At 40.9% G+C, this 27,720-nt stretch overlaps 1 protein-coding gene across 5 annotated transcripts in view; it reads right to left on the reverse strand.

Annotated features, from left to right (window-relative positions):
* Positions 1 to 3,854: 3,854 nt before the first annotated feature.
* Positions 3,855 to 27,720, reverse strand: part of ENOX1 (ecto-NOX disulfide-thiol exchanger 1) — a 548,889-nt gene continuing 525,023 nt past the window's right edge. For all 5 annotated transcript variants that reach the window (XM_014789964.2, XM_087436027.1, XM_087436028.1 and 2 more), the window contains 3 exons: positions 26,207 to 26,309; positions 15,405 to 15,490; positions 3,855 to 4,809 (listed from right to left, as the gene is read on the reverse strand). In XM_014789964.2, coding sequence (XP_014645450.2) covers positions 4,678 to 4,809; positions 15,405 to 15,490; positions 26,207 to 26,309 — 321 coding nt within the window. In that variant the 3' untranslated portion in view covers positions 3,855 to 4,677. The remainder of the gene's footprint in view (positions 4,810 to 15,404; positions 15,491 to 26,206; positions 26,310 to 27,720) is intronic.

The following is a 27,720-nucleotide window of genomic DNA, read 5'->3' on the forward strand; positions in this document are numbered from 1 at the left end:
ATAAGCGGTGCATCGGTCCGCACCTGGGATCTGAACCTGTGAACCCCAGGCCGCCAGAAGCGGAGCGTGCGCACTTAACCACTATGCCACCGGGCCAGCCCCTTGATCTCACATTGAATAAAAGTGTTTAAGTGTTTTCAAACATAGACAGCTGACTATTCCTTGCTGCAATAGGTAAAGGATACCTAAGCCAGCAAGAAGAGTTCTCATAGAATGGAATATTATTCAGCCTCAGAAAGGAATGAAGTTCTGATACATGCTACAAGAGGGATGAACCATAAAGACATTATGCTAAGTGAAATAAGCATAAAGACAAATGCTCTATGATTCTAAATATATGAGAGACCCAGAATAGGCAAATTCAAAGAGACACAAAGTAGAATAGAGGTCGGAAGGAGGGAGGATAGGGAGTTATTGTTTGATGGGTAGACTGAAGTTTTTGTTGGGGATGATGATGAAAAAGTTATATAGTGGTGATTGGTTACATAATATTGTGAATGTATTTAATGCAACTGAATTGTATAATTATGAATGGTTAAAATGATAAATATTATGTATATTTTACCACAATAAAAAAAATTTAAAAAAAGAAGGTAAGAATTCTGCCAAGATCTTACAACTGAGAGGCAGAAAGTTCTAGCATCTATTACTGGACGTAATATCTCAACATGCTCTGATTCAGCAAATTCAGAAAGTTCCTGTGTGTGCTCTTTTTTCATTCATTTGGTTCATTCAGTCGATAAATATTTATTTAAAAGTCATGGGATGTCATGTCAGACTGAGGGACCAGAGCCCTAAGGGAGGGCTCTGGCCTGCAGGACTGGGAGACACAGCCACATTCACAAATGATTAAGATACAGGATAAAGGCTGCAGTAGAAATATAATGACTAGTAGTGGGAACGCAGGGGAGGAGGTTCCTGAGGGAATCAGGGCCTCATAGAAGAGTTGATAATTGATCTGGGTTTGAACTCTGAGAAGGAATTGGGTTGCTTTTAGTATTTCAATAATATGCAGTACATTATTGCTCACATTTTCCTGCCTTGGAATCTTGGATCTAAGATCTTTGCAGCCTTTTCAAATATTTTGTAATTTTTTCCCCTTGTGTATAAGTTAACTGGTCCCTGGACGCAGAAAAACATCTTGGTTCATTCTTTGTCCTGCTTTCTAAATATTTATAAACAAAACTATTTTGAGAAATAATTTAAAGTAAATGAGATGAGCCCAGATCCCTCAAAGAGCTTGTAATCTAATAGGGAGATGAGACAAAGACAGCTGGGCGGTAAGTGCCTTAAGAAATAGTTAATGTGGGATGGCTGTGCAGAGGCAGGAGGAATGACTTTTTCTGGGAGATGAGGAAAAGCTTCATGGATAAGGAGGTCTTTGCGTTTTCCTCTTAAGGCTGTGTAGAATTGTGATAACTAGATGTGAGTGAGGTCATTTCATTTAGGTAGAAAAGATATGAGCAAAAGCAGAAAAGCAAAAAATATTAGTCCTTTTCATGGAGGCAGTGTAAAAGCAAGCCAGAAAAGCCAGGTGGGGCCTGGTTATGAGAATCTCCAAACTTTCAGTGTTCTGCTTATTCTCAGAATCCAAGAACCATGATTCATTACTGGGTAGATTTAGGGGAGAAAGGCTCAAGAGTCTTCATGCCTGCACCCACGTACAAGGGATGGTGGAGAGTAAGGAGGGTAAAAGCAGTAACCCAAAGGCACTGGGTGGGCACTGGGCACATGGGAGTGGTGGGAATAGATTGAACTAGAAGCATGACATAATGAAAAGCACATGTTTTGGAGTCAGTTGGCCCTGGGTTCAAATTCTGTATTCAGAATTTACTAACTGTGCAAACTTGGCCAAATTACTTAGAACTTCTGAGCCTCATTCTCTTTGTGTGACAAACGAGGATAATAATAGTATCTTTGTGTAGGGTTATCCTGAGGATTAAAGAGGATGGGGTGACAGACATATGTGGACTCCAGATGGCCCTCAAAGGTACCAATGTTAATTCTTTCCCCAGGTGTTCTCTAAAGTCCCATCTGAACCTGAATTCTGTGAAATAATTTAGAAGTTTTTTCCTGCAAGAATAAGTTATTCACATAATTGAAGATAAAATATATATTTCTAAACAAGTACTATAATTAATTTCAAGTATACATAAAAATATCACAGGCAAAATAGATTCTCAGAGTGCAGAAACTTATCTCTGCGTATTACTCAAATATTCAAATATTTTTGGAAGCTGCATTAACCATTTCAGTCCTCTGAATTGCCATTTAGGGCTCAGAACCATGTGTTTAGAAGATGGTGTCGTCTTGTCAGATCTAATATACGGTTCCTCCGATTCCTTTTCCTAATCAGAGCCTTGAGTTAGGGTTTTACCCTGTGCAGTGTATCTTTCTGCTAACTTGACATGCCTGAAATTATGAATGCACATTTGAAAACATCTACCATGCTTTCAATTTGAAATGGTCTAGATTGTGATACCTTCCCTTGTGTGCCTATTAGACTTTATGTCTTTATAATTGTCACTTTACAGAATTCTTTTTTCTAAATTCTTTTCAGGTGAACCTCTTAAGTTTTCTATTTTACAATAACATCTTTTACAATACATTGTAAATGAGGTCATCTCCTTTCTGACTGTTGCATCCTTACTTGTGTCTCCTGACCTAGAGATAAATGTGTCAGGATGATGGTGGTAGTGGGCATAGACAGATGGTAATGGAAAGGCCTCTAGTGTTTCAACATTTAATATGATATTGACATTTAGTTTGAATCCCTAGCACCCTTGTCATATCTTTCCTGTAACCTGGCTCACATCATATAGAAACTCATGGGAAAACGTCTTTTTCCCATTGAACTCTGAGCTTATTAAGGAGAAGGTCTTATTTATCTCCATATTCAGTGTTAGGACTGATTCTGAACATAACATTTGTGTAGATATTTATGGGAGGTATGAATAAGTACCTTAATTTATCAGGGCTCAATAAAAATATCCTGAGGACAATAATGTCCAGTAGGAAATTATGAACATCTTTTCAGAATTTCAAAGAACATTCACTGTCAGCTGTCTTCCTAAAAAATGTTTCATTGAAAATTAATATCTTGAATACTTGTCTTTTTTGTGATTCTTATGTAAGAAGGCAGGAAGAAGATACAATTTAAAGCTCTAGCCTACTTATAATTAACAGAAAGAAAGGAAGCCCAAATTCTGTCTAAATTGTTGGTCCAAGTGTTGATTTAGTTCTTTTTCTAACTTGTATGTTTTCCAGCAAAGATACAAATAAATAAATCCAGGAATTAATAATATTAACTAAATGGCTACTTTGTGTCTGTCCTTGAGGACAGAAAACAAAGATAACATTTATGTTGATTTTATTTGGATACTGTATCTTGGTATTTTCAAACAATATATACTCTAATGCTGTAGATCTCTTTTTCTTAGTACTTTCCACTCTGCAATTTTTATATATTCCTATTTAAAATAATGTTTTGTTTCAATGTCACTCATGCATTTAGTCATTTAAAAATGATGGGATATGGGCCGGCCCTGTGGCTTGGTGGTTAAGTGCGCGCGCTGCGATGCTGGTGGCCCGGGTTCGGATCCCGGGTGCGCATCGAGGCACCACTTCTCCGTTCATCCTGAGGCCGAGTCCCGCATACAGCAACTAGAAGGATGTGCAGCTACGACATACAACTATCCACTGGGGCTTTGGGGGGAAAAAATAAAATAAATAAAATCTTTAAAAAAAAAAAAAAAAAAAAAAAAAATGATGGGATATGAGATGGGACTGAATAATGTGGAAAAGGTTTCTTAAGGAAGAATTAAAATATATAAAAGAATAATTTGCAAAACCAATATGGTAGAAGTCATATTTATTGAAAAAAATTAATTTCTTTGCTATAAAATTTGTAACAGGAATATTTACTGAATGTTTATTTTGATGCATAAACCTGAATATTACATACCAAATACAAGACAGTAGCACTAGTTTTTCCTTTATTTACATTTTATGAAAATTGTTACACAGTCCATGTTAAAAGAACTTACGATGGAGAATTGGTACATTAGAAAAATAATATTCTTGATAAAGCATTCTCAAGGAGTCCAATCACATTTTCTGCCTCTTCAATAAGGCAAAAGTCCCTGGAACAGCATATAACTTAATTTACAAAATACAATAACTGTTCAGACACATATTCAAGTTTTCTTTTGGTATGATTTTTTTCCTCACTGTAAAATTACTTTTGTTTTTTTTACTAAAACAGCAAGACTTGCAGGAAAATGTCATTGAATGATTTCAGCTATACATTACATATACAATTCTGTAGCCTAGCAACAACCATTGCTACACCATCATTAATTTTAAATATTTTGCTTGGTGAGCTGTTCTCAAATGTAGCATATTTTAAGATTTTGCCATCATTATGACTATGGAATCATTGTTTGGTTTTCATAGGAAACAGATCTGTCACAGTATGAAGCTTTGTTTGTTTTAGGGAACTGGTACACAATTACATTTCCACTCACAAGAGAACGCCACGGATGTAACTAAAGTCAGGCTCTGTTGGCTCTGCAGAGGTCCCGCACTGGACCAACCCCACACCTCCTGTGCTCACGCTGCACAGCCCTGGCAGGGTTCAGGCGGTTTCTTTTCCAGAGATCTCTTTGCTCTTCACAGTTAGGTAGTTTTAATTCCTTCAAAGGCACACAACTTCCACCTTTTCTCCAGCGTTGCTCCCACGCCTGTGAATTCCTGTTTAAACATGCGTGGCAGCCTCATCAAAAGCATTTCGATTTCGTTTGCAGATATCTGTTAGAAAGGAAGAAAAGTCACTTTTGGGAAAGGAACTCATCTTAAAGGAGGCAAGGGTTGGGTAGGGATGTGCTTTCCAGTGAGACAAACAACGTGTAGTTTTCTACTTGGCTGTCAAGTGATGTCCTTATAAAAGGAGCACAAGTAAAGTGCTGAACGTGATTATCCTCCTCCCGAGCAGCTGGCAGGGTGGGGCATGAGACAATGGGCGGAGAGTTCCAGGTTCACCCTTCATGTGGATGCCTACCTTACTGTCACGCCATGCCTGAACAGCCCTTCCTTAATATAAAAGGAGATGGGAATGGGATTTAAGTGGGCTCAGAGCAAATTCATTATCACTCCTGGAAAGCGCCTGCTGCCCTCATCCTCTTCTACAAAGGGCAGCATTTTTATCTAACTCATTGAGGGCCAGAGGGCATAGTGGGTGGATTTCTTGCCACCCTAACTTCTTTCTCTTCCTTTAACTTTCACAGGGACCAGAGGATCATAAAGGTTTAGCAAGAGAAACAAAACCCAAAACCTATAGCAATAGAAGTCTCAACGTCCAGTTGTAAAATCCAGGTAGATTTTTTAATGCAACTTTTTTCTTCTCCTGATTTTTCTTTATTGCATAAATTTTTATACCAATGATTCATTTTTATCATAAAGAACAAATCAACCACAATCCTTCTGCTCTAACAGCCATTGCTCCTGTTTTCCTGTGTTTGCATCCTAATCCATGTGTGTTCATGGGGATCTCACACAGCAAAGCGACTAAGACTGTGGAATTGGGATCTGGCATTTCTGTTTGAATCTTGTATCTACTATTGTTATGAGCTAAATGACTCCTACTAAGATAATTAGTCTCTCTATGCCTCAGCAAGTGGGAATAACAACATTTAATAAGGATGTGGGAAGACTATTGGCTTAGCACAGATTTGGGCACATAGAAATGTTCAATGACTCAGACTTATTACTATTTTTCATGGTACAATCACTGTATAGATATATTTTACACTATATACTTTCCATTTAACAATATTAAGACTCATTTTAAAGAGAGACCAAACAGACCAGGAAGTCAAAGCAACTGTTCATTCAATATACACATGGAAAAAATTTCACATGATAAATTCAATATTCCTGGGGATACAATACAAAACTTTAAATAGAGGCAGCCCTGAAAGTTGAAATCAATTGTATTCTAAAATTTCTGTGTGAATTATTTTGAAATCTGAATGCCTTTTCCCATAAAACCATGTTAAACGGATTATTAGACTCCAGGTCAACCCACAAAAGCCTATTAAACATATTATTAAAAGGTTCATAGTGATTTTGAAAAGTACATTTTCTTTCAATGAGCACTGTGCAAAGCACCTTCACCAGCATCCTCTTTTCATTCCTACAACACTCTGATGAGATGTGTGGAGCAAATCTTATGATTTATCTCCATCTTATAGCTGAGAAAACTGAGTGAACTCCAGAAGTGTCTTATCAAAGACAGAACTAGGGAAGGACCCACTGCATGTGGGTTGGGACCTGGGCATTGGTATGCTCCCCATGATTGTCAGCAGCTGCGGGTGAAGAACCAGGGGTGTAGTGTTCTTTTAAATATCAATCATCTGGGGTACTTGTTAAAAAAACAGATTCTCTAGCCTCTTCTCCGAAGACGCTGATTCTGCCAATCTAGGGGGTAGCCCAGATAATCTATTTTTTTTTTTTTGTGAGGAAGATCAGCCCTGAGCTAACATCCATGCCAATCCTCTTTTTGCTGAGGAAGACCAGCTCTGAGCAACATCTATTGCCAATCTTCCTCCTTTTTTTTTCCCCCAAAGTCCCAGTGGATAGTTGTATGTCATAGTTGCACATCCTTCTAGTTGCTGTATGTGGGACGCGGCCTCAGCATGGCCGGAGAAGCGGTGCGTTGGTGCGCGCCCGGGATCCGAACCCGGGCCGCCACTAGCGGAGCGCGCGCACTTAACCACTAAGCCACGGGGCCGGCCCCAGATAATCTATTTTTAACAATCACTCCAGGTAATTCTTATGCTCAGGCATATTTGGGTTAAGAATGGTTTTTAATCTGGGCTTTGCCTCAGGCAAGCTATGTGACTTTGGGCGGGTCATTTAATAGCTAAAATTCTCAGTTTCTTCACGTGTATAACAGAAATAACAATGTCTCTCTCAGTGTAGTTGTGAGGATTACATGTAAAATGTAACACAGTGCCTGGCACGAGTCCACTTTCTATATACACCCATATATCAACGCTGGTAGAATACAACACAGTAATATCAAGCCTTTTGTGGCAGGTGGGTCAAGCTCTGTGCTCATAAACCAAAGGAAACAAGTACGGGGAGGTATGTGGTCAAACCCAGTTTTCAGTTGGTCCAGAAGGCAGTTTTCCTTAAGCTTTATGAGGCCAAGTTATCCTCTTAACAAGCTCCCTTCTTTCTTTTGGATGAAGACAGCACAGGTAATCCACGTTAGGCTCCAATCCACAGTCAAATTCAACTGACACCCCTGGGATGAGCAGTCCTTCCCCAGATCAAGCAGAGGCCGTAGAGGAGGTGACAGATTGAGCTAGCAGCCAGCCCACCACAAGCTTGTTTCTAGCATAACTATCACCTCCCTTGGAAAGGTAGGGAAGAAGCCTTGTGCTTTCATTAGGAAGGAAAGAGAAAGCTGAATTCTTGAGGGTCAAATAAAGAGCTGATCTAAAGATAATGCCTATGTAGGAGGGCAGCTGGGGTCAGCTCACGCAATCCCAACCCAGCAGCCCCACAGCTGGTCGTAAAAAGTGTAACAACTCACAATCCCTGAGAACCTTTTCGTTGCCAGACTCTTCTGAAAACACTTGCTTTAATTCTCACCAGACTCTCATAAGAGAGGGAATAATTTACAAATGAGGGAACTGAGGTCCAGAGAGATTAGGTACCTCGTGCAGGGTAACCCAGGCAGAAAGTGTGGAGCTGGGGTGCAGATCCAGGCTCCCTGGCCTTGTTCTTACCACTGGTGACAACCACCACAGGGGGTGGGGGATTCTGGAGTGAGACCCAGAAATAATCCTCGTGGTCACTGCTTCTCTGCTCATGGGTGGGGACCAGGGGGGAGGGGTCCGTGTACAGAAGAGCAGGCTCCCCTGTGATGAATGCTACTTTAGGGTGATATCACACCAACAGCATAAAACTGAAAATTCCCAACTTGACCAGCTTGTACACATTCATATGCTAATGCTTGAGCACCCTATATGAACCATTCACCAAAACAGCAAGCCAATCATGGGGAATCTTGTTTTCCATGGTGTGTTTTGATCTGAACCTAGACTTCAACCTCAAAGGAAGCCGAAGGTGGCATGCAGCAGGAGAGACGCAGCTACCACTTCCTGAGTCATCACTGTGGGCCAGGCACAGAGTAAGTGCTTTACATGCATTGATCTCATCAGAAAGCTCATTAAACAAGCAAACAAACCCCTCACCTGCAGGAAGAAAGAAATGTAGAGGCAAAAGATCTGGATTCTAGTCATGGCATGATCATTAACCAGTTTCACTGCCTTGTCTAAATCACTTAATCTCTTTGGTTGTGTTCTCATTTGCAGGACAAAGGAACTGGGAAAAAACTCACTGAATGCTCTGAGTACCTGGATTTGAGTGCGGGCCCCACCCTATGTTAGCACTGGTCTTTGGGCAAGCCATTTAAAATTCATCTGTCTGTTACCACAGGCCCACTGGAGGACCAATTTGAACTGACTCCATCTTATCAACAGAGTAATTAAGAGTTGTGTTATCAGGAACTGAGAGTCACCCCTTGTCCAGTTCAGGCTGGTTGTGACCACCAATCCATCAACTGGGCCTACGCAAATGCCAGATAGGTGACCCTTTTGATGTTGGGGCTGAAAACTCCACCCTCGGATCATGGTAATGCCCCCATTTTGTGAACATGCATCATATGAAGAGGCATGAAGCTTGACTAGATTTGCACAGATTATCAATTACCTCACTTCTCCTTACCTCCAATCATCTATCTCCACCATTCAGACTGCCCTGCCCTTCATCCCATAAATTTTGCCCCAAGCCCTGGATGGAGGGAGACAGATTTGAGAGCCTTGCCTCCTGTCTCCTTGCTGGTTGACCTTGCAATAAAGCCTCTTCTTTCCTCAAAAGCTGATGTCATAATAATTGGGGTTTTTTAATGCACGTTGGGCAGAGAACCCCCATTTTGTGTGGTAACATGTCCACTAGGTTTTTGCAAAGATCTCAAACTGAGAGTGTGATAGGTCTTTTGTGCACTTGAAAACACAAAACAAATGGCAACCAACACTTACTAGCACTTACTGTGTGCCAGACACTGTTCTGAATATTTTTCATATATTAAGTCATTTAATACACACAACAACCCATAAAACCCAACTTCAACCCAGAGGATGAAGGCAAAATTACAAGAGCTGACAAATTATTTATGAGGAGGAGAAGAAAACAGAATTAAAGTAAATGAAGATATTTGTAAAGTAAAAATTCTTGGGCCATAGGGTGAAAAAGAAGGACAAATTGAATTTTCTCTTAAATTTGTCTTGAAAATCCCAAAGTGTAATATGTCATACAGGTTATTTTGTCAGGTTGGGAAAAGGTTTAAAAACCATCCAAGTAACCTGAAAGCAGTTTCTCCCTGATCTTTCTCCTGGCATGAGATATAAACACCTTTAAGGAAATGCTCTAGAATTTAGCTGAGAGCCTTTATCTTCCTACCAGTAATTTCTCAGTCTTGAGAACTGAACAACTCATGGTGTCATCACGTAAAACAAAGCACCCAGACCTCGCTGACGGAGCTCAGAGTGAAATTTACCCATTTCCTCATCAGTTGTGCAGGATTCCCTTCCCCAAACCCCTTCCGAGGTCAGGGATTCTCTCTAAGCTTCTGTTTGTCACAGATGGAACACCGGGGGCCAGGGCATGGCTGCTGCTTGCCCAGCTGGTGTGTGGAGAGGCTAGAACTTGGTGCAGGGCTTCTGATGCCGAATCCACCCCTGCTTTCACAGCACTGCATTCCCTCTCTCACAAAAATACTACGAGGAGAATCCAATACATGTGGTTAAGAGAGTTCTGTGTGGCATTATCATATAGGTAGAGACACGTGCCGTGACAATGAAATCTCATTTTCCCATATACTATGTATTTGTTGCTCTAGAAAGGGGGCAAGATTGTCATAAATATGATGCTTTTATCACTCTTATCCTGCTGGCTTTTGTTCCAAGAAATTGGTGGTCTGTGTATTTTCAGTCTTGATGTTGTCAGTGGATCCCCCCACCCCTGTTTTGTTTAAAATTTTCTAAGTCTAACATTTATTCTTTTAGAAAGGATTGATTTGCTCTAATTAAAAAAAAAAAAAAAGGAAAGAAAAGATGAGAAGGAATAAAGGCTTGGTGTAACCAAGGGGCTTGTGTGGTGGTAACACTGCAGAGGTAATTTGTAAGTTCTGCTTGATTTATTTTCTGATGTGCTGACTCTAGTCCAAGCTCCCTGCCTCTTTGCCAGGCCTCTAAGCACATGTATAAATTGACCCAAGTAGACATAAATCAATTTTATTATGGGGATGGTTGGCTCCATGTCCCATATCAGTCAGGTGAGGGAAGCTCAGTGATGAGGGGTTCTTGTGTCAGGCACTGAAAAGACACTGGTGTAGGCTTTGTCGAGGCTGGAGAGTCAGAGAAGCCAATTGCAAAACCAGATTTCCTTCCATAGGATAAACTGACTGTTAGACTTCAGTGCACACTTAAATCTTGTTCATTCTTCATATCCCTGGGCAAAGCACGGTGTCAGCACACAGGCACCTTGCAATAAACATTTGCAGAGAGAAATACAGAATGTGGGTGGGGAGAGAAAGGAAGGGAGGGAGTGAGGGAGGACACAAAGGAGGAAGTATGGGAGGAATAAGGAAAGAAGATAAACAAGTGGGGAATTAGGAAAAGAGAAGGAAAGAACTGGAAGGAAGAGGAACAGGGAGGAAGGGTAGGAGGGAGGAGGAAAAGAAAAGGAAAGAAGGAAGAAGATAAATAGAAGGAAAGAATTAGAAGGAGAAAAGAAAGGATCTGGATGGAAAATGAGAGAAGGAAGGAAGAGGAGAAGGAAGATAAAGCGAGAAATGTGGCAATGATCGCTAAAGTACCCCACAGGGAAGCCACAAGAACAAGCATGGACTCAAGGATACCTCCTGTTAATCATGACTCTTATGTATTTTGCCCTTCTCCAACATCTGTTTCACTAAATATCTGCCTGCCCAGTTTAGCACTTCATTAGTTCATGTCTGATTCTCAAGTTAGTTCATAGATATTATACCATTTCCTCAACTAGACTACAAGCTTTTTGAGAGCAATCTTTTTCAGATTTCTTTTGTGCCCTAACCATTCCCCCCTCTCCTAGTCCCCAGGACAGTGCTGGGTACGTGAAAAGCAGTGAATTATCTGAGCATCCACTGGGTCCCTGGTAACCTTGTCAATTTCTCTTGCTGTGGGTGAGCAACTCCTTTTTATTCTTTATGTAGCCAAATGGAGGTACTGTTACCTCCAATACTTCACGTCACATGCTTTCCAGAGGTGCTGTGATATCTAAAAAATGCATTCATTATACCCTGCCTAAGCAACAGAAAACTCATTCCCTCATTAATATACTGTGACAGGTGGCTATTTAGGGGAACACCAGAATATACATAATATTAAAGATTATTCAGGTAGGCAATCTTACAAACGCCAGTGGGAACATTTTATCCACCCTTACCGCCTAGCTATAGTCTGGCAAAGAATGCTTTACAAGTAAGGCTGATTTAAATCTCCTTGGAACTGGAAAGATATTTTAATTTTGTGTTTCCAGAGGTATGATTTTAGTACAGAAATGCAAATGGTTTGCTCTTCTGGTGGGAAATGTATGTATGTCGTCCATGAGCACCCAAGCTTGTCACCGAACAGTGTTATCATGCCAAAATGGCAGGTCTTTCTAAATCCTCCAGCATCTACGGCTACATTATGCTGAGTCTGGTTTTTAGAATCAAATCTTCCATTTAGTGGGCCTTGGGAAGAGGCTGCAGGTATGTAGAGGGGGCAGCCAGACACACTTGGATAACTGGGTCTTAGTCTCCTCAAGAATTCATAAATTAGGGGAAGAGCAGAGGAGTCCATCTTCTTGACAGTAAGATAGGAAATACTCATCAGCTAATGCTGAACTCAAATGTGACTTCTTTGCTGCTTAGGATCAGCATGTGGAATTAAGGGCTCTGGGCTGGTGTGGGAGAGTGTATGTATTGATCAGAAACCATTTTCAACATAGTGTTGCTCATTTTGAAGAGCTTACTGGCCTGCGCCCAGGACATGATTTTTGATTCAGCAAAGCTTCAGGAAGCCATCTCCCCCTACTGCCCTTGCCCTATCCTCCTCTGAATGAATCTTTCTGACTTGTTCCTATGTTTCCGATACAACAGAGCTGAGTGAATGAGAGTGAGTGGTTTAGAAGAGGCCACGAAGAGAAAAATATGCAAATATCATTATCAAGAGCAGGAGTAATATTTAACTGGAAAATGGCCTATTATTGAGCTACACAATTTTAGGAAGCCATGTGCAATTTGCATGCCTGGCATAATTTAAATTAATTCCCTTCTCTCTCCCATTTCTAATTCTTTTTATCCTCATATATGGCCTTTGGGAAAATCCTAATAAAAACAGCTCCATTAAGGCCAGACTGAGCCTGCTTTCCTTGCTCTCATCAGCACTGGGGTGGGCAGAATCTAAACATTATCTCACAACAGCTGTGGTAATGGTGATGCTGTCCAGTCTCAAGGAACTGTGTTGTTCTAAGTGGAATTTTTAAAAAGCCATCCTACTAGACTCGGCAAACCCCCTGTGTGGTGGAGGCCAGGCAGAACCCACTACCTTAATGCAATGTTAACCAAAACTCCGTGGGAGGCTGAGTGACACTCAGTTCCTTCTGACTAACCAGAGGCAGGCACACGAGGCCGCTGCACTGGCGAGCCTCAGCATCAGCGGGCTGGCCCAGCTCCAGCATTCTGAGCCTTGGGCAGCTGACGCAAGGACAAGGCCCTGGTGGACGCCTAAAGGGCAAACCTCTCATTATTTTGTTTTTCTGCTTCAAGCCCTGAGGATATGGAATTCCAGTATATAGCAATAATTTGCTCTCTGGATTAGCAAGTCTAAATATCTTTTCAGTCTCACTGCAATAGAAAGAATATTCAGTCCCATCCCTGGCACCCAGGAGTTTAAGTCAGAGCACTTGTTTGATATATGTTTTACCACAGGCATGAGGAAAAAATTTGACAGCTCTACTGAGCATTTCATTCAGGAGACGGAGGGCTATCTGGGGGAGACCCTGTGTATTTCCTCTATGAGGGAAATACTTTCTTCATTATCTTCTAAAATAAAAGTACCAGTGAAATGGAATTCTCCTTGACTGAATCCCTTCCAGAAAGGCCCATCATCTAATGACCAGAACCAGGTGTGATTTCTCTCCTCAGAGACTACTGAGGGAGACCACACAAATCTCACCTGAGTAAATGGATGATGGACACTCTGTCTTGAGAGTAAGAACAGAACAAGAGCTTCTACCACAACAAAATAATTCATTATTTTTAACCCCCCAGGTGATTTTATATGCACATGCATGCACACACATGTGACAACACACACACGCATTTCACAGATGTACAGATCATCGACCTGCACTGATGCAATAGAGGAGACACGAGCCCTGAAATTCTTAGATAAATAACAAGTGGATTCTTTGGCCATTTTAGCTCATAGTAAAACAACATCTGCTTCTCAACAAAGCCTTCCCACTTGGGATTACCACACAGGAAAGGAAAGACATGTCAGCAATACGAGGGAAGAATAACAGCAACAGTAGGAATAATTTCTTTCTTTTTCTTTTTTTTTTGTGAGGAAGATCGGCCCAGAGCTAACATCTGCCAATACTCCTCTTTTTGCTAAGGAAGACTGGCTGTGGGCTAACATCCACGCCCATCTTCCTCCACTTTATCTGGGATGCCGCCACAGCATGGCTTGACAAGTGGTGCGTCAGTACACGCTGGGGATCCGAACCAGTGAACCCCGGGCCGCTGCGGCAGAGCATGCACACTTAACTGCTTGCACCACCGGGCCAGCCCCAGGAATAATTTCTTGAGGGCTTATTCTATGCCAAGCCCATTGGTGCAAGCAGTGTTTGGTTTAATCTTCCAGGCAAAGGAGTGGAATATTAAGGAAGAAGGATATTGGTGAGGGAAAAATGACAAAGTAGCCCTTCAAAGCTTTATTTCCACAAAGTAACATTGTATAGCTTGTCCTTCTCATTTCATCTGCCTTAACATGAGCATTTTCTATTACCTCCCTATCCATGTGAGGGGAGGCCATAGAGAAGACAATAACAATAACATGATTCTGAACAATAACATGAAATCTTCTAAACTCCTCATTCCCTTTCATTCTGTTTTGGTCTACCTGATCACCAGCTGTGAGGGGATGAAAGGGCATGAATCTCTATGACTGAGGAATACTTTTGTTCCAGATGATTTCTCTCAAAGGGGATGTTTAAGACCCATTAGAAAGGTTAAGCAGCTGTGGTCATGAATTGGTAAAATCATTTGAATCAAAACAAGAACATGGTGTAGTAGTTTCATCACTACTGACCACTGAAAATCTAGAATGACTTGTATATGTGCCTTCAGGTCACAGAACTGCAGGCTGTGGGCCTGGTCCTACAAGTTCATGTACTTTGCTGTGCTCTACGGAAGAGCTTCTTATTTCCATCTCCTTTCCAGCAGGACATTTAGCCAGCTACTCAGGGACAGGCCTAGCTTCTCTGTTTTGCTTCTGTGTCCATCCCCTTCCAGGCTTCCCCAGGCAGTACTGGTTAGTGATACCACTTTATTTCGACAGGGGCCCCTTGTGTTGTTCACTAGGATTCAGTACATAAATTGAGCTCTTTTTGTCCCTTCTCCTTGGGCACACAAACACTGCAGTGGGCTAGGAGTATAGCTAATTAGCAGATGAGAAAAACTGAGCCTCAGAGAAATGAGGAGTGATGTCCCGACTCTGACTGTGACCCTTGAGGGGCACAGCTGAGAAGAAATCTGCAGTCGTTTTTTCCATTTAGAGAATAATGCTGAAAAACAACCATTAACACAGTTTTCTTGAGAGTCATATCAGATCTTTATGTTATTTGAGGTGATTTTTCCTCTATTGTGTGAAGTCCTTAACACAGAATCCTGTGAGAATATGGTGTAAGGATAATGCCCCATTAGCCACCCTGACCTGATTTCTCCCTTGTTTTGGGAACTTTCAGGCCAACCTGCAATTTTAAATCCCTCATATGCTTTTCAAAGTAACTTGGCCTCTGCTGAAAGTCACTGTCATTTTAGATAACTGCTTTTCTTTCTACAAGACAAAAGCAAGTGAAAAGAAGACAACAATCTGCCAAAAACAGAGGTCCTTCTGAAGGAGAAGGACCGATGAACCTCCATACGCTATTGTCACCCTCATGCAGCTCACGCAGAGCCCACCTGCAGCCAGCAATCACCATGCTAAATTTCAGCCATGCAAGCCCGCTCGAGAAAAAGAATTCACCTTGGAGTCCAGCTGCTGCATGTATGACCAAAGATACTCTATATTGGCTCCGAAAGGATGGACGTGAAGAAACGTCGATATGATGCCTGAATTAAAAAGACAAACAGTGGACGTTATTCAGAGGCAAACAAGAGTCTCAAATAGTGTCATCTAACCCTGATGACATTTTTGTCAGGCTAAGTTATGGTCTTGCCATTCCTAACAGCACTCAACGAGCTTTCAATAACAGCACGTTTTGAAGACAGTAATAGTAAACAGAATACTCTATCTCCTGGAATGATAGTAGTTAGAAAAGCTAGACTCTGAGATAATATGTAGATGAATAAAGGTATTTCTAAACAAAGACTCCTGGAAGCATTTCAACTGCTAATTTTGTGCTTGATTTACCAATATAAAATTGTAGTTATTGGAAGGATAAAATTCTCTCTTTTCTGTTTCTCAGTGGACTTGGCAGTATGAAAACGGCTCATACAGCTGTGTCAGAAATCACACAGTCTCACATTTCCCTGATAATTATAGCTGCTAGTTATGAAAAGTGTTTAATCCATATTTCTCCTAACTGCCACTGAAGGAAGCACAAATCCTCCCTGGAACGTTTGCTTTTTCCCCTGGTTGTTGTTGTTGTTTAAAGGGAGCCAGCTTGTTCTCCCTTTTTCGCTGCGGTAATGTACAAGATCATTTTAAAAGGTCCAGGAATGGATGGTTTGGCTGGAGTCTGATTATAAATCAGAAGGCTTTTCCATCGTGAAAATCAACTGTCAACATGGTAGTGACAAATGAAAAGCTGGATGTTGGTGTCAGGGCTGAAGGAAAGGCATTACCTCCCTACCCTCCCTGCTCCTAATCCAGGATCAAAATAGTGAAAATGAGGACGCTGACTCCATTGACTGAATGCTGCTATTTGTTAAGACACTGTGTTCAGACCGACATTTTTTGGTTCTCTTTTAAACAGGTTTCAAGATGAATTAAATCTGAGGATAAGCCCTCATGTGCTGTTTATTGTGAAGCTTTGGTGCTTGAGAGACAAAGGTCAAAGGGGAGACCCACACTTATATGAAATGCAGTCAGGGTGAGCACTAGACGAGCACATCATTCTTGCACGAGGTCACCCTGTGAACTGCAGGGACCTTGCATTGATCTGGCATAGGCTCTCATGGCCCCCTGATCTCCTGTGGGATGGGTGGGATCAGTTTTTGAAGGAAAGTTCCCAGTTCATCCTTAGGCTGAGGACAGAGAACAGAAGAGTCTAGATAAGCACTCTCAAAGACCTGTCTTCAGAACTCTGCTTTTATGAGGTTTTTATTGGTTTAGAGTGAAATGAGGAAGACAGAAACAATTTATTACCTTTCTCCATAAAGCTAAAACCTCAGTTTTCAGAGATTGACCTGTTTTCCTGAGGTATAAAGAACTACCATTTTATTCTGAGATTATGTTCTTCCTTTTTTGCTAAAATGTCCTTCTTTCACAAAATAATGGTGATGAGAGAAGGTAATGATGGTAGTTGTAATATCTTTCAGTGGCAAATAGCCATTTGTAATATACTTAAGTGGAATTGTTTTGTCCCCCTCCTATACCACTTTATTTGTTAATATACTTTTTAATTTTATAGACCTGGCAACTACTACCCTGTGTCTGAAATTCTCAGATCTGGAGAGGTGGCATTGTAAGTAATTCTGTTACTAATAAGAGTTAAAATAGAGAAGTTCTTGAATTATTTACTTAAAAAATAAATTAGAAGTGTTTAAAAAATAACACTTTCATTTGCATTTCTTAAGTGGGAGAGAGGGGCAGAATTCTTGTGGATAATGGCCTCTCTTTCAGGATGGTGAGTGGGGCTTTCCCTGCTGTCCCAGGCTGGGGACAAGTGGTACTATGTCCAGTGGTTTCCTCAGAGAGCCTCCAACAAATGGTAGGCAGCCCCCCCACCCCGAGCCGCCCATAAGGAAGAGGGCAAAAGAAGGAGAAGGAGTAGTCAACCCCGGCTTTGTGAGAAGGTGAGGGTGCTCCTAGGGAGAAGCTTTTTCTTTCCCCACACAGAGTTCCCCTAGGGAGGGGAGGGGGCACTCCCAGAGAGTGGCTCACAGAGACTGGAGGAGGGCTGCAAGAGGCCGAAGCAGCATTCCTTGCCTTGGCTGGACACCTGCTTAGGAGGCAGACTGATCTGGCTTTGCACTGGCCTGAGCACAGGGGGGATGGCAGGGCTGAGATGGGGAGCTGTGTGGCACTACAGCCTTTAGGGTGACATTGATGAGTGAGTTTCCCATGGGGCAAGGGGGCATCTAAGAAAGTAGAGGGGCTTGAGCAGTCTTATGAGTAAACTACCCCAATGGCCCCAGCAAATAGAGAAAAACAACATTTTTCATATTAATATCCCCACTGGACAGAGACTTATCAACATCTCCTGGAACCCACAGCTTCTCCTATAAATGCCCATGGGAGGGTGATGTGAAGTTAAATGTCTTCAATAGAATGAAAAGAATGAGTCAGAAAAGTTTGGGTGTGGAGGTTGAGAAGGAGAGGTTGATAACTCTTGGCCTAGGAGATGAAGTGCCGAAAGAGGAAATTTAGGGGTACCAGAAATGGGCAAGACTGGAGTGGCTGCTTTTGTGGCCTCTGTGATGTTAGCATCTCTCTGTGTACATGTACTTGCTCTTCACTGTTTACTGTCCCTCAGCCCCAATCTTAGGTCTGCAACCCAAGGAACTCTGCCCTTAGACAGTCTTTATATGTTCTGGTTCAGTATTGGAAATGTAGTATACATTTACAGTAAATGTACGTTGAATGAATTTATCTTCTAGAACTGAGAATAGCCAGTATACTTGTGTAAAAATTCTGTTGTTCTATTATCGATAAATGGGGATAAATAAGAACCTGCAACATTGCTACCAGTACTAACCGATGACGTACTACTCTTTCAAAAATCAGGTAACCTGGAGGCATTATTCACTGGTGATTCCTGCCCTTAACTCAGCCTGTTACGGAGTCAGAAGGACAGAGTAACTTGGATGTTTTGGGCATGGAAACCTTTTCTCAAAACTATTTTGATCATAAAACTAAGCGGCAAATGCTCGTATGATTTCTCTATATATTTCTAAAATCAGATTAGAAATCCACACGCACGCATGAGTATTTTCCCTTAGGAGGGTATTCAGAACCATCCAGGGTGGTAGCTGATATTAACAAGCCATTAGCTTTCTTTATAAAAGTGGGGCCAAGGTAGGCAGTTAAATAAAGGCAGTTAAATAAAGCTTTCCCAAGCTTTTCCTCTGAATGGCAACCAGGTTATTGAGTATTGCTAGACAGACAGCAGAAATGGGAAATATTAGTCATCATCCTCCCAAGTACTGCTCCCCTCCCAGTCCCCACTCCTGCCCCTGCCCATCCCAGGAGCATCAGAAGCATCAGTCATGCCACCTGAGAAAATGTAGTTTCTAGGCCCTAGTTTTGGATCAGATTCATTTGGGTGGAGCTTCCTAAATAAACAACTAAAGCCTCTTTGCAGCTCCTTTAAAGGAACTGGGATATTTCCTGAGAATGGAAAGTAGGATAGCTGCAACTCAAAATCTAGTGAAAACTGCTACAAACCCAGAAAGTGGAGACTATTTTATTGTCCTCTGGGAGGGAACTAAAGGCTTGGTAAAAGGAACACTAGGAACTGAGGGTGGAGAGCTCAGCCATTACGGAACTGGTAGATCTCCAAAGGGGTAGACTCAGCAATTGGTCTTGGCTGTTTCCATGGAGAAGCAGAGGTCTCCATATTTCAGAATGGGTTTCCCAACAGTGGAAAATACAACTGTTAAGTAGCTAATTTGAGAAAATAAAAAAGAGTAGAGGAGCCTGTCAGTACTCTTGAGCTTTTTGCACATCTCAGGGCCTTAAAAATGACTTCAGGAAGATACACAAACTAGCTCTGTACAACCTGTGGCAAATCTCTCATTAGGAAGGTCCATTTAATCAGGCACGTAAAGGCATTTTGAGCTTTCCCATCAAAATCATCTAGTTTATTCTCATTTTTAGACCTCACTAAGCCCAAGGGGGGAGCAGCATTTAAATTATACAGATAGTGCTAGATTTTTACTGCTTCATTCACTTTTAAACATTTTCTTAGCAGCAATTAGGTACCAAGGTGCCAGGGACACAGCACTGCACAGAGACACGAGGTTCCTGCTCTTGGGGAACTTGTATTCTAAGTGAGCAACGCAGATGATAAACACAAAGATTAAAAAGAAAGGGACCATTTCAGACAGTGGTCAGCATAGTGAAGAAAACAAAACAGGCAATAGGATAGGATGCGGGGTAACCTCAAGCTTGGTGGAGTGACATTTTACATCAGGAGGTCGAGTGAAGGTAAATCTTCCTGAGAGTCAAATGAGAAGGAGCCAGCAACAGAGAGCCTGGGGGAAGATCACTCCAGGTACAGGCAACAGAAACTGCAAAGGGCCTGAGGTGGAAATGAGCTGGTAGGAACAAACTTGGCTAGAGAATGGTACAGCATGTGTTTAGAGGTAGGTGGGGAGCCAGATGAACGTAAGGGCCTTGTATGCCAGAGTAAGGGGTTTGGATTAAATTCTATATATAGTAGGAAACCAACAGAAGGGATCTAAGTGGGGCATGATATGATCTGAATTATGTTTTAAATTTTTCATTCAAGCTGTTGTGTGGGGTACAGACAAAATAGAAACTGGGAGACCAATTAGAAGTGTTTGCACACAACCTGAAGTTGTTTTACAGGTATAAGATAGTAGAGTTCATGTTTATATGTTGATGGTATAACCCTCTACTTACATCTAAGATCACTGCCTAAGGGGCAATGCAGCTTTCATTACAGTCCTCATAGGTTACAGAGTATTGAGTTGAAAAAGAGGAGAAAATAGATCCACAGTGGATAAGTGATTTGCCCAGTGTATCAAATGCCGCCATCCACAAGTATTCAGAGTGAGCCTCCCCTGCTTAGGGCTGTCTAAAGATTATCAGGTACTGTGGTTTGTCACAGGGCCCATCAATCCCACTCCCATCTTTTTCTCTTATGGACTCCTATTTTAAAAATCTGATTGGTTACTTGATAAGAACAAAATATCAATTTATACATTAAATTTGGTCAGGACATTATTCTCTTTGAGTTGAATGAGAAATGGAATCCTACCAGAATATACTCTTCTTCCTCAGGCTGCTTGAAGTTTCATTCCAAACTCTCCATGTCAACTTGTAAATTCTGGCTGAAATTAGCTTTCCCTGCATCCACACTGGTTGGCAGCCTCCTGGGAAACTTCAGAAAACCCCGGGCCCTATCAGCTACTGGAGTAGGTGGGCACCCAGGGATCTCCAGTAACCTCAGCTCTGCAGAGGAACAGCTGTCTCTCTCTAGACACAGTCGTATCTTGCTGGAAACCAACAGAAGCCTGACCATAAGCCAGCCTGAAATATTCTTGCTTCAGGTTGCAGCCCATATGAAGGCTCCATGGACACTGAACTAGAGAGCTAGCAGGGAGGATGTTATGTGAAATCTGGGTTTCCCACTAAGTCATGAGGGGACAGCTGTCTGTGGCCAGCTGCAGAGTGATAAAGCATTTATGGGAAGTAGAGAGAGGCAAGACTGTGAGTGGGTGGGAGAAGAATGATCAAACACTTGTGGTTTAGTCTGATGCTTCTCAGTGCCTTGGGATTCTAAAAAGATTTAATTTTCCAGAATGCAGTTTGTTCCACTTATTTGGTGAGTATAATACCTGAACTTGTATGGTTAGTTTTTTTTTTGTTGTTTTTACTATCTCTTTGTCTTATTTTAACTAAATCCCTGAGACTGTATTTGGGCCTTTCAGTAAATTGTTCCTTGTATCTGAAAGGGCCTTGATGACTCCCTTATCTATCCGGAGAAACTCCTTGAATCCTTTAAGGACTCGCTTGACTGTCCTTTCTTCCAACAAGGCATCTGTAGCATATGTAGCCCCTTCTCTCTGTTTCTGATTTTAGTACGAACCACATTTCACTGTCATTAACTTCTTTCTTTCTCCCTTGACTGTGAACTTCTTGAGGGAAGAGATCCTATCATCACCATCAGCTAACACCAGTCTTGACATATTGCAGGATAGTAGTTCTCGAAACATGGTCCCAGAAGTGCCTGCTTGGGTATCACCTTGGATGTTAGTTTTACAATAAACAGAATCTCTGTCAGGGGGACCAAAGATTCTGCCTTTTAAACAGCCTGCCCAGATGATTCTTTTTTACAGTGAAGGCTGGTAATTTTTATCATAGGCTCTTGACAAATGTTTGTTGATTTATTGATATGGACATTTGTGTCTTGGAAACAAGATTTAGGTCAATGATTCATTCTTTATGGTCAGCAGCTTTCAGAGAAGAACACACTCCTCAAATCACTTTTCTCAGGTGCAGCCTGAATATAGCCTCAACTCTATTCACTGAAAATACCAAAAAATCACTACTCAACCTTCTTTAAGTGTATTTTTCTACATTCTATTCATCTGCTTCCTAATATCCACATATTAGGGGGAACATTCCAATTCAGACATAGACAGGTTGTATGCAGATGTGTGAAATGGTGACAGTGATGGAAATGGAAATGGTGGTGGTGGTGGTAGGGGGAGGGCTTGATTTAAAGAAGCATCTTGGTTACCCATAGTATGTACATCCTGATCTGCAGAGGAGTCAGGATGATATGTAAAGCAGTGTGCCTGATCATTAAGAATTTGAGGATCGTTCTCAGGGGTCGGGGGAAGTTTTGAAGTACAGCTACCTTATAAACAGAGTTGTTGAGTGGTTTTGACTATATCTGGATGGGATTTACAATGATGACTAGCATTAACAGGGTGCCAATCAGGGCTGCTGGGACTGGAAATCTGTTGTGTTGGAATTAATTAAAAGGCAAGAGGAGACAGAGTGATACAGACCCAGAGTTATACTGTCAGCATCTCCTCAGAGCTAGTTGCCTATCAATAAAAAAATTTTGATCCATTCTCCTTCATAACAATAGCCAGTGGTTTCCAGCCAAACACAGCTCCAAGCTTTGGTTTAAAAGTATTGGTCTTAAAAGACTTAAAGTATTTGGTCTTAAAAGTATTGGGCAGGCTCCGTGGCTTAGCGGTTAAGTGTGTGCGCTCTGATGCTGGCGGCCCGAGTTCAGATCCCGGGCACGCCCCAAGGCACCACTTCTCCATCCAACGCGAGGCCGAGTCCCACGTACAGCAACTAGAAGGATGTGAACCTATGACATACAACTATCTACTGGGGCTTTGGGGGGAAAAAAATGAATAAATAAAATCTTTAAAAAAAAAAAAAAAAGTACTCATTCTATCCCACACAAGTTCAGCGCATGCCAAATCCAACATGTAGGCCATATGTGAAATGAACTAGGAGTTCTGGCACAGACACTAGGTAATGTCAAGCTGACCTAATGTGCCGTTACTATAGAGTTGTGAGATGTAAAATGCTACCCTGCAATGCTTCCATCAAAATGTAATTTTTTTAGGTCCAATTATACGTCAACCTGTCTTCACAAGGATTGATTGCAAAATAAATAATGCAAAAATCACAATAATAAAGTGCTTTCTAAGGGCCTGTCTTCTTTAGTTGAGTTGGAACATGGCACTCAATCCCCATTAATTGTCAAGCAGAAAGTTTGGCAGAATGGTTGAACTCCCAAGGGACTCAAGATCCAAATCTGCAAAGCTGCAAATAATGTTATCAATGAAATCCCACTGACCTTCTGTAATATATACCTAACTTATATGTTTAGTCTCCAGTTTTATAAAATGGTCATGAGAATATCTGGAAAGAATATATACTTTTGCCCAGATAAATCAGTGTCACAAATAATCACAGATAACTAGGACTACTCATTGTTTAGGAAGTTCTAGCTTCAGTTTTATGTTCTCTGTAGATAGAATCCATTTAAATAGCTTATTTCTCACCTCCCCTTCTCTTCCAGGCAATCAAGATTTGTGCCACGGTGTATTTTTAATATAACATTTGTGTGTCCCAAGAGGGTGTTGAGTTATCTGAATACATTCGCATATAGCATATACTATAGGCATCACCCAGATGTGATGAATATTTTGCCAATAAGTATTTCTAACACAAAAGAGTTTTTCTGCTGTGCTCCTGGCCTTCTAGACTGACTTAGAGCAGGCCCACTGTATCCTCTATATAGGTGTAATTATTCCAAGGGAAGATTCCAGGGAAATTGCAAAGAGTATTCCTGACCTCTCCAGATGTATAAGAAGTCCAGGGGACTCCCAGAATCATTCTGCCTACAAGTATTCTTCAGAAAAGAGTAGCCCCAGACCAGAAACTCCTTTTCTCTCTAGCCTGGTCCAAAGCAGTTTTGGACCCATATTCTGTCATTCTGTCCCTTTCACAGTTCTTATCTAGATTCCAGAAGCTGCTGAAGAGGTCTTCAGGGTCACAACACTCAGGTTTCTATGAAGTATGAATGGCCAAACTCAACTAGCAGGGAGGCATGTTAAATAGCAGGGGGCAACTGCGTTCTCCAGCAGGATCCATTTTGCCAATCTTGGAAACTCTTCCCTACCTTGGCATTCTTTTGGATGATTATTCTGTCTTTGACTACAAAAAAGCATAACTACCTAGGGATTCTGGGGGAGAGTTTGGGCAAGAAGTCACATCTGTAATCAAACTTTCATTAAGTAAGGTAAACTAAAATACTGAGGTAGAGAGGAAATGGAGAAATGAAGGAAAAAATTAAACTCCTAAGTTTATTTTAATCAAAAACTTAAATCTCCAGCCTCCCTTCTACTTAAACATTCTTATATATTGATTCAAAATGGGTATCACATGCTCTTTCTCTTTTGCTCAACCCTGAACTTCAAATGTTAATATAGGTAGACCAGTTAAAAAGACCAGAAGCGAGTGGGAAAGTCCTGGAAAATTTATAGTTGGTTGTGCCTACTTTTTATTGAAGATCCTGACTTATTAAATTTTTTTCTTTCTAATACACTTGAATTTACCAATTAAAAAATTTGCTTCTTATTCTGAAGACCTCAGCAGAAATGACATGTTATAAATGTAGCCCTCCTATCTACTTCCATTAACCTACAGCGTGTAAAGCATATCGTTTTTTAAATTTTGAGGTAGCTGATTGAAAAAAAATGCGTGTATATATATATGTCTGTGTGTGTATATGTGTGTGTGTATATATATGTATGTATATTTATATATTAACTATTTAGAAGACATTGTAAATGAACTGTGTTCTCCAAGTAGAACATAAAAGGAGAAGCAATCTGTAGTGAGGGGCAGGAAATAAAATAAAGAAAATGGAGACCTAGTCCCATTTTTTAACCTTTAAGTGGTCTGCATTATTCAGACTTAAACAAAGAGAGCAAGTTTACAAAGAGAGCAAGTTTACTGCGGATCATTATGTGCGTTGTTCATACCCTAAAAGCATCATGGGGAAAATAACAACTTTGTCACACTGAGCAAAAGAGAAACAGTTGTCAGAGTTTGACACATTTTCCAATAGAAAAAAAATCCAGTTGCCAACTACATATGGGTTTGTTTTGGGTTCCTGGAACTGGGAGCACATCAACATGTCTTATGAAACTTGTGCACGGCATGTGATTACAGCTGTATATCATCAGAGAGAAAAAAATAATTGGTTTTCCTTGGAGTATCTCTAAGTTGATATCATATTCAATAACCCTGTAGTTGAAAAATCTATATATGATGGATGAAGTCTGGACTATCTTTTGAATTTAATTCCTCCTGTGCCAGCTTCTGCAGGAAGCCCTGGTGTACCTGTCATTTTGAGGTAAGTGCATGCAGTATTTAGAAAATGCAACCAGGTGCTACTTGTGCCAGATAATGAACTACAGAACAATTTGTTTTGCACGTACAACAGCCTCATACTTCACTCTTAACCATGCCACGGAGGAGCCAGTCTAAACTTGGAATCCCATGCTAGGGTCAGCACCAAGGTGCAGCTTGAATTAATGGTGTGCATCACAGAGTGAACATGGTGGCTGCTCCCTGTCTGGATTTGAGGACTTCGGAGACAGCCTTAAACATACAGGCTTCTAAGGTGGGGTTCCAGGGACATCACCAACACATCCTCATCAAGAACTCTTGCGTGTGAGAATAAGTACTACTTCTGGATCTGCTCATGATGATGATCAAAAGGGAACATTTAGAGCTTTGCGTCTGGTCCAGATAAAAAGCCAACCTAGATGTATTTTCTGGGCCAACAGAATGTTTTTTAGGTGAACAGCAACGTCTTCCTTCTACTTTCCCCTTCCTTAGTGGCCAGCTTGTTTTATTTATCTTGGATAAATGAATCCAAACTTGGGCAGGGAAGTCTGGATTTGACTGCCCTGGATCAGCCTAGCAGGGGTAGTCTGGACGCCCCTATATCATAAGCATTGCAGGTCTGGCCTTGGGGCTGACCTCAGGACGTAGCCTCTCTTGAGCCTGGGGACGTGGCTTGGTTTGGAACTTTTGGACTGGACCCAACATGGCCTCCACTTCGAAGTGATGTGTCCAAATTTTGAAATTCATATTTGTAACGTGAGATGCAATTAATCTGTCTTCTTGTACTCAGTTTTATGATGGAAAACTAACATACGTGGTTACAGAAGAGCAAAACCCCCACTGGTTTGTATATCCCTAATTTGAAATGTATATAATACAATCCTGACGAAGTTAAACTCACCTCTGACCAGAAGGCAAAGCTGTTTAAACTATTAACAAGTTGGAGGTGAATTACTTAAATATTATTTAAGTAAGTTACCTAAGAATTATTTAAGAGAACAGATGAGGAAACAGAATTTCCTTACCAATTAGCAGAGCTTCTTTCTCTGATTTTAAGCCTTGGCTTCTTTTCTCAATATTGTTCTCTCGGTCTTGGTTGACCAATGCGACTGTCAGCACATTGATTTCCTATAAAGTTAAAAAACAAAAACCATACAGGTGTTTATGTAGATTCTGTGAATTTCAATAAAAGCTATCAGGTCTTTTAAACTCTATAGAAGAGGATGTCACTTCATTTATAACTGAAGATCAACTTTTATAAGTAATTGATCTATTTGCCCAACAGTAGAAAAGTAATTCTAAAACTTAGGCTCCTAGCTACCACTCCGAGCAAATCAAGTAACTCTCTGCAAAAGTGGCACATTTGGCGCCAGTTATCTTAGGTTTTTGTCCATGTTTTGATTAAATTCTGTTAGCAAAAACTGTATTTGACTATAGCTACTTTAACATGTTTTATTTGAAATATGAAAAATTTTCTTGAAAAGCATATATAGACTGATTTATAATTCTGTGCTAGTAATTTGTGTGAGTGTGTGGGGAAACAGGGCCTATTGGGAAGGTGAGATACGATTGTTGTTAGGAGTGTTTAAGTTGAGTAAGTATATGTCCTTATACACAACTGCAAAAGGTAGATAAAGCAAAGGTTGGGAAATTCTTTTCTTTGGAAACTAAAAATGAAGAATTGTACAACAAGCGAATAACATGTGAAACAGTGAGGCTGGACTATTTTTAGTTCTCTCTATGGTCTTTTTTATTTAAAAACAGAGAAAAAGATTTAACTCATATTCTCCCAGACTTGATATTAGCACTCAAAATGGAGAATGATTTACTAGAAAGTCAAATATAATGGTCAGAGACCAGCATATATAGGATAGTAGAATCATTAGGGTAGTTGAGTCTTGGAGGGAAATTTCTCACTGAAAGATAAGCTTCAAAGAAGGACTAGCATATTGAGCAAAGAGTTAAGGACACTGTTGCCATTAGATGGTGGGGAATCTGCCAGAATTATAGAGGATAGGTAGGGAAGGACAAAGGAGAACTTAGATGGTCTGGGCAAACGGTTTGGCAGGTGTTACCAGGGCCAGAACTGATTATACGCTAGATAGATAGCTAGTTAATACAAATTAACAAAATTGGTCAGATAAAAGCATATAGGACATTGTTGGGAGCATGTTGGGCATGTAAAGAGCACAAACCCCATCTGAAGGCATTCAAATAAAAAAAAAGAAAGGAGAAAAAAACCCGAAAAACCTCAGTGCCTACCAATCAAAATAGATCTACAAGCTGAATTTAATCTATGAGCTACTACTTTGTAAATCAGGGATAATTAGAAATTGCCAGGAAAGAAGGCTCTCCTGAGAAATTGCAGTTGGTAGTATTTGGTGAGCATTCTGGAGGCTCCTCGAAAGGTCAGACTTACTTGCTGAAGATTGAGTGATCAAGACTGAGAGGTGAAGATGAGTAAGGTAAAGAATTGAGGGAATCACAGTGCTGTGATGATAGATCAGAGGGAAGATCTTGGTTGACCTAGAGGGTACCA

This window comes from Ceratotherium simum, chromosome 10 (genome assembly GCF_057802395.1).
Source record: "Ceratotherium simum simum isolate JZ-2026a chromosome 10, ASM5780239v1, whole genome shotgun sequence".
In the NCBI taxonomy this organism is placed as follows: domain Eukaryota; kingdom Metazoa; phylum Chordata; class Mammalia; order Perissodactyla; family Rhinocerotidae; genus Ceratotherium; species Ceratotherium simum.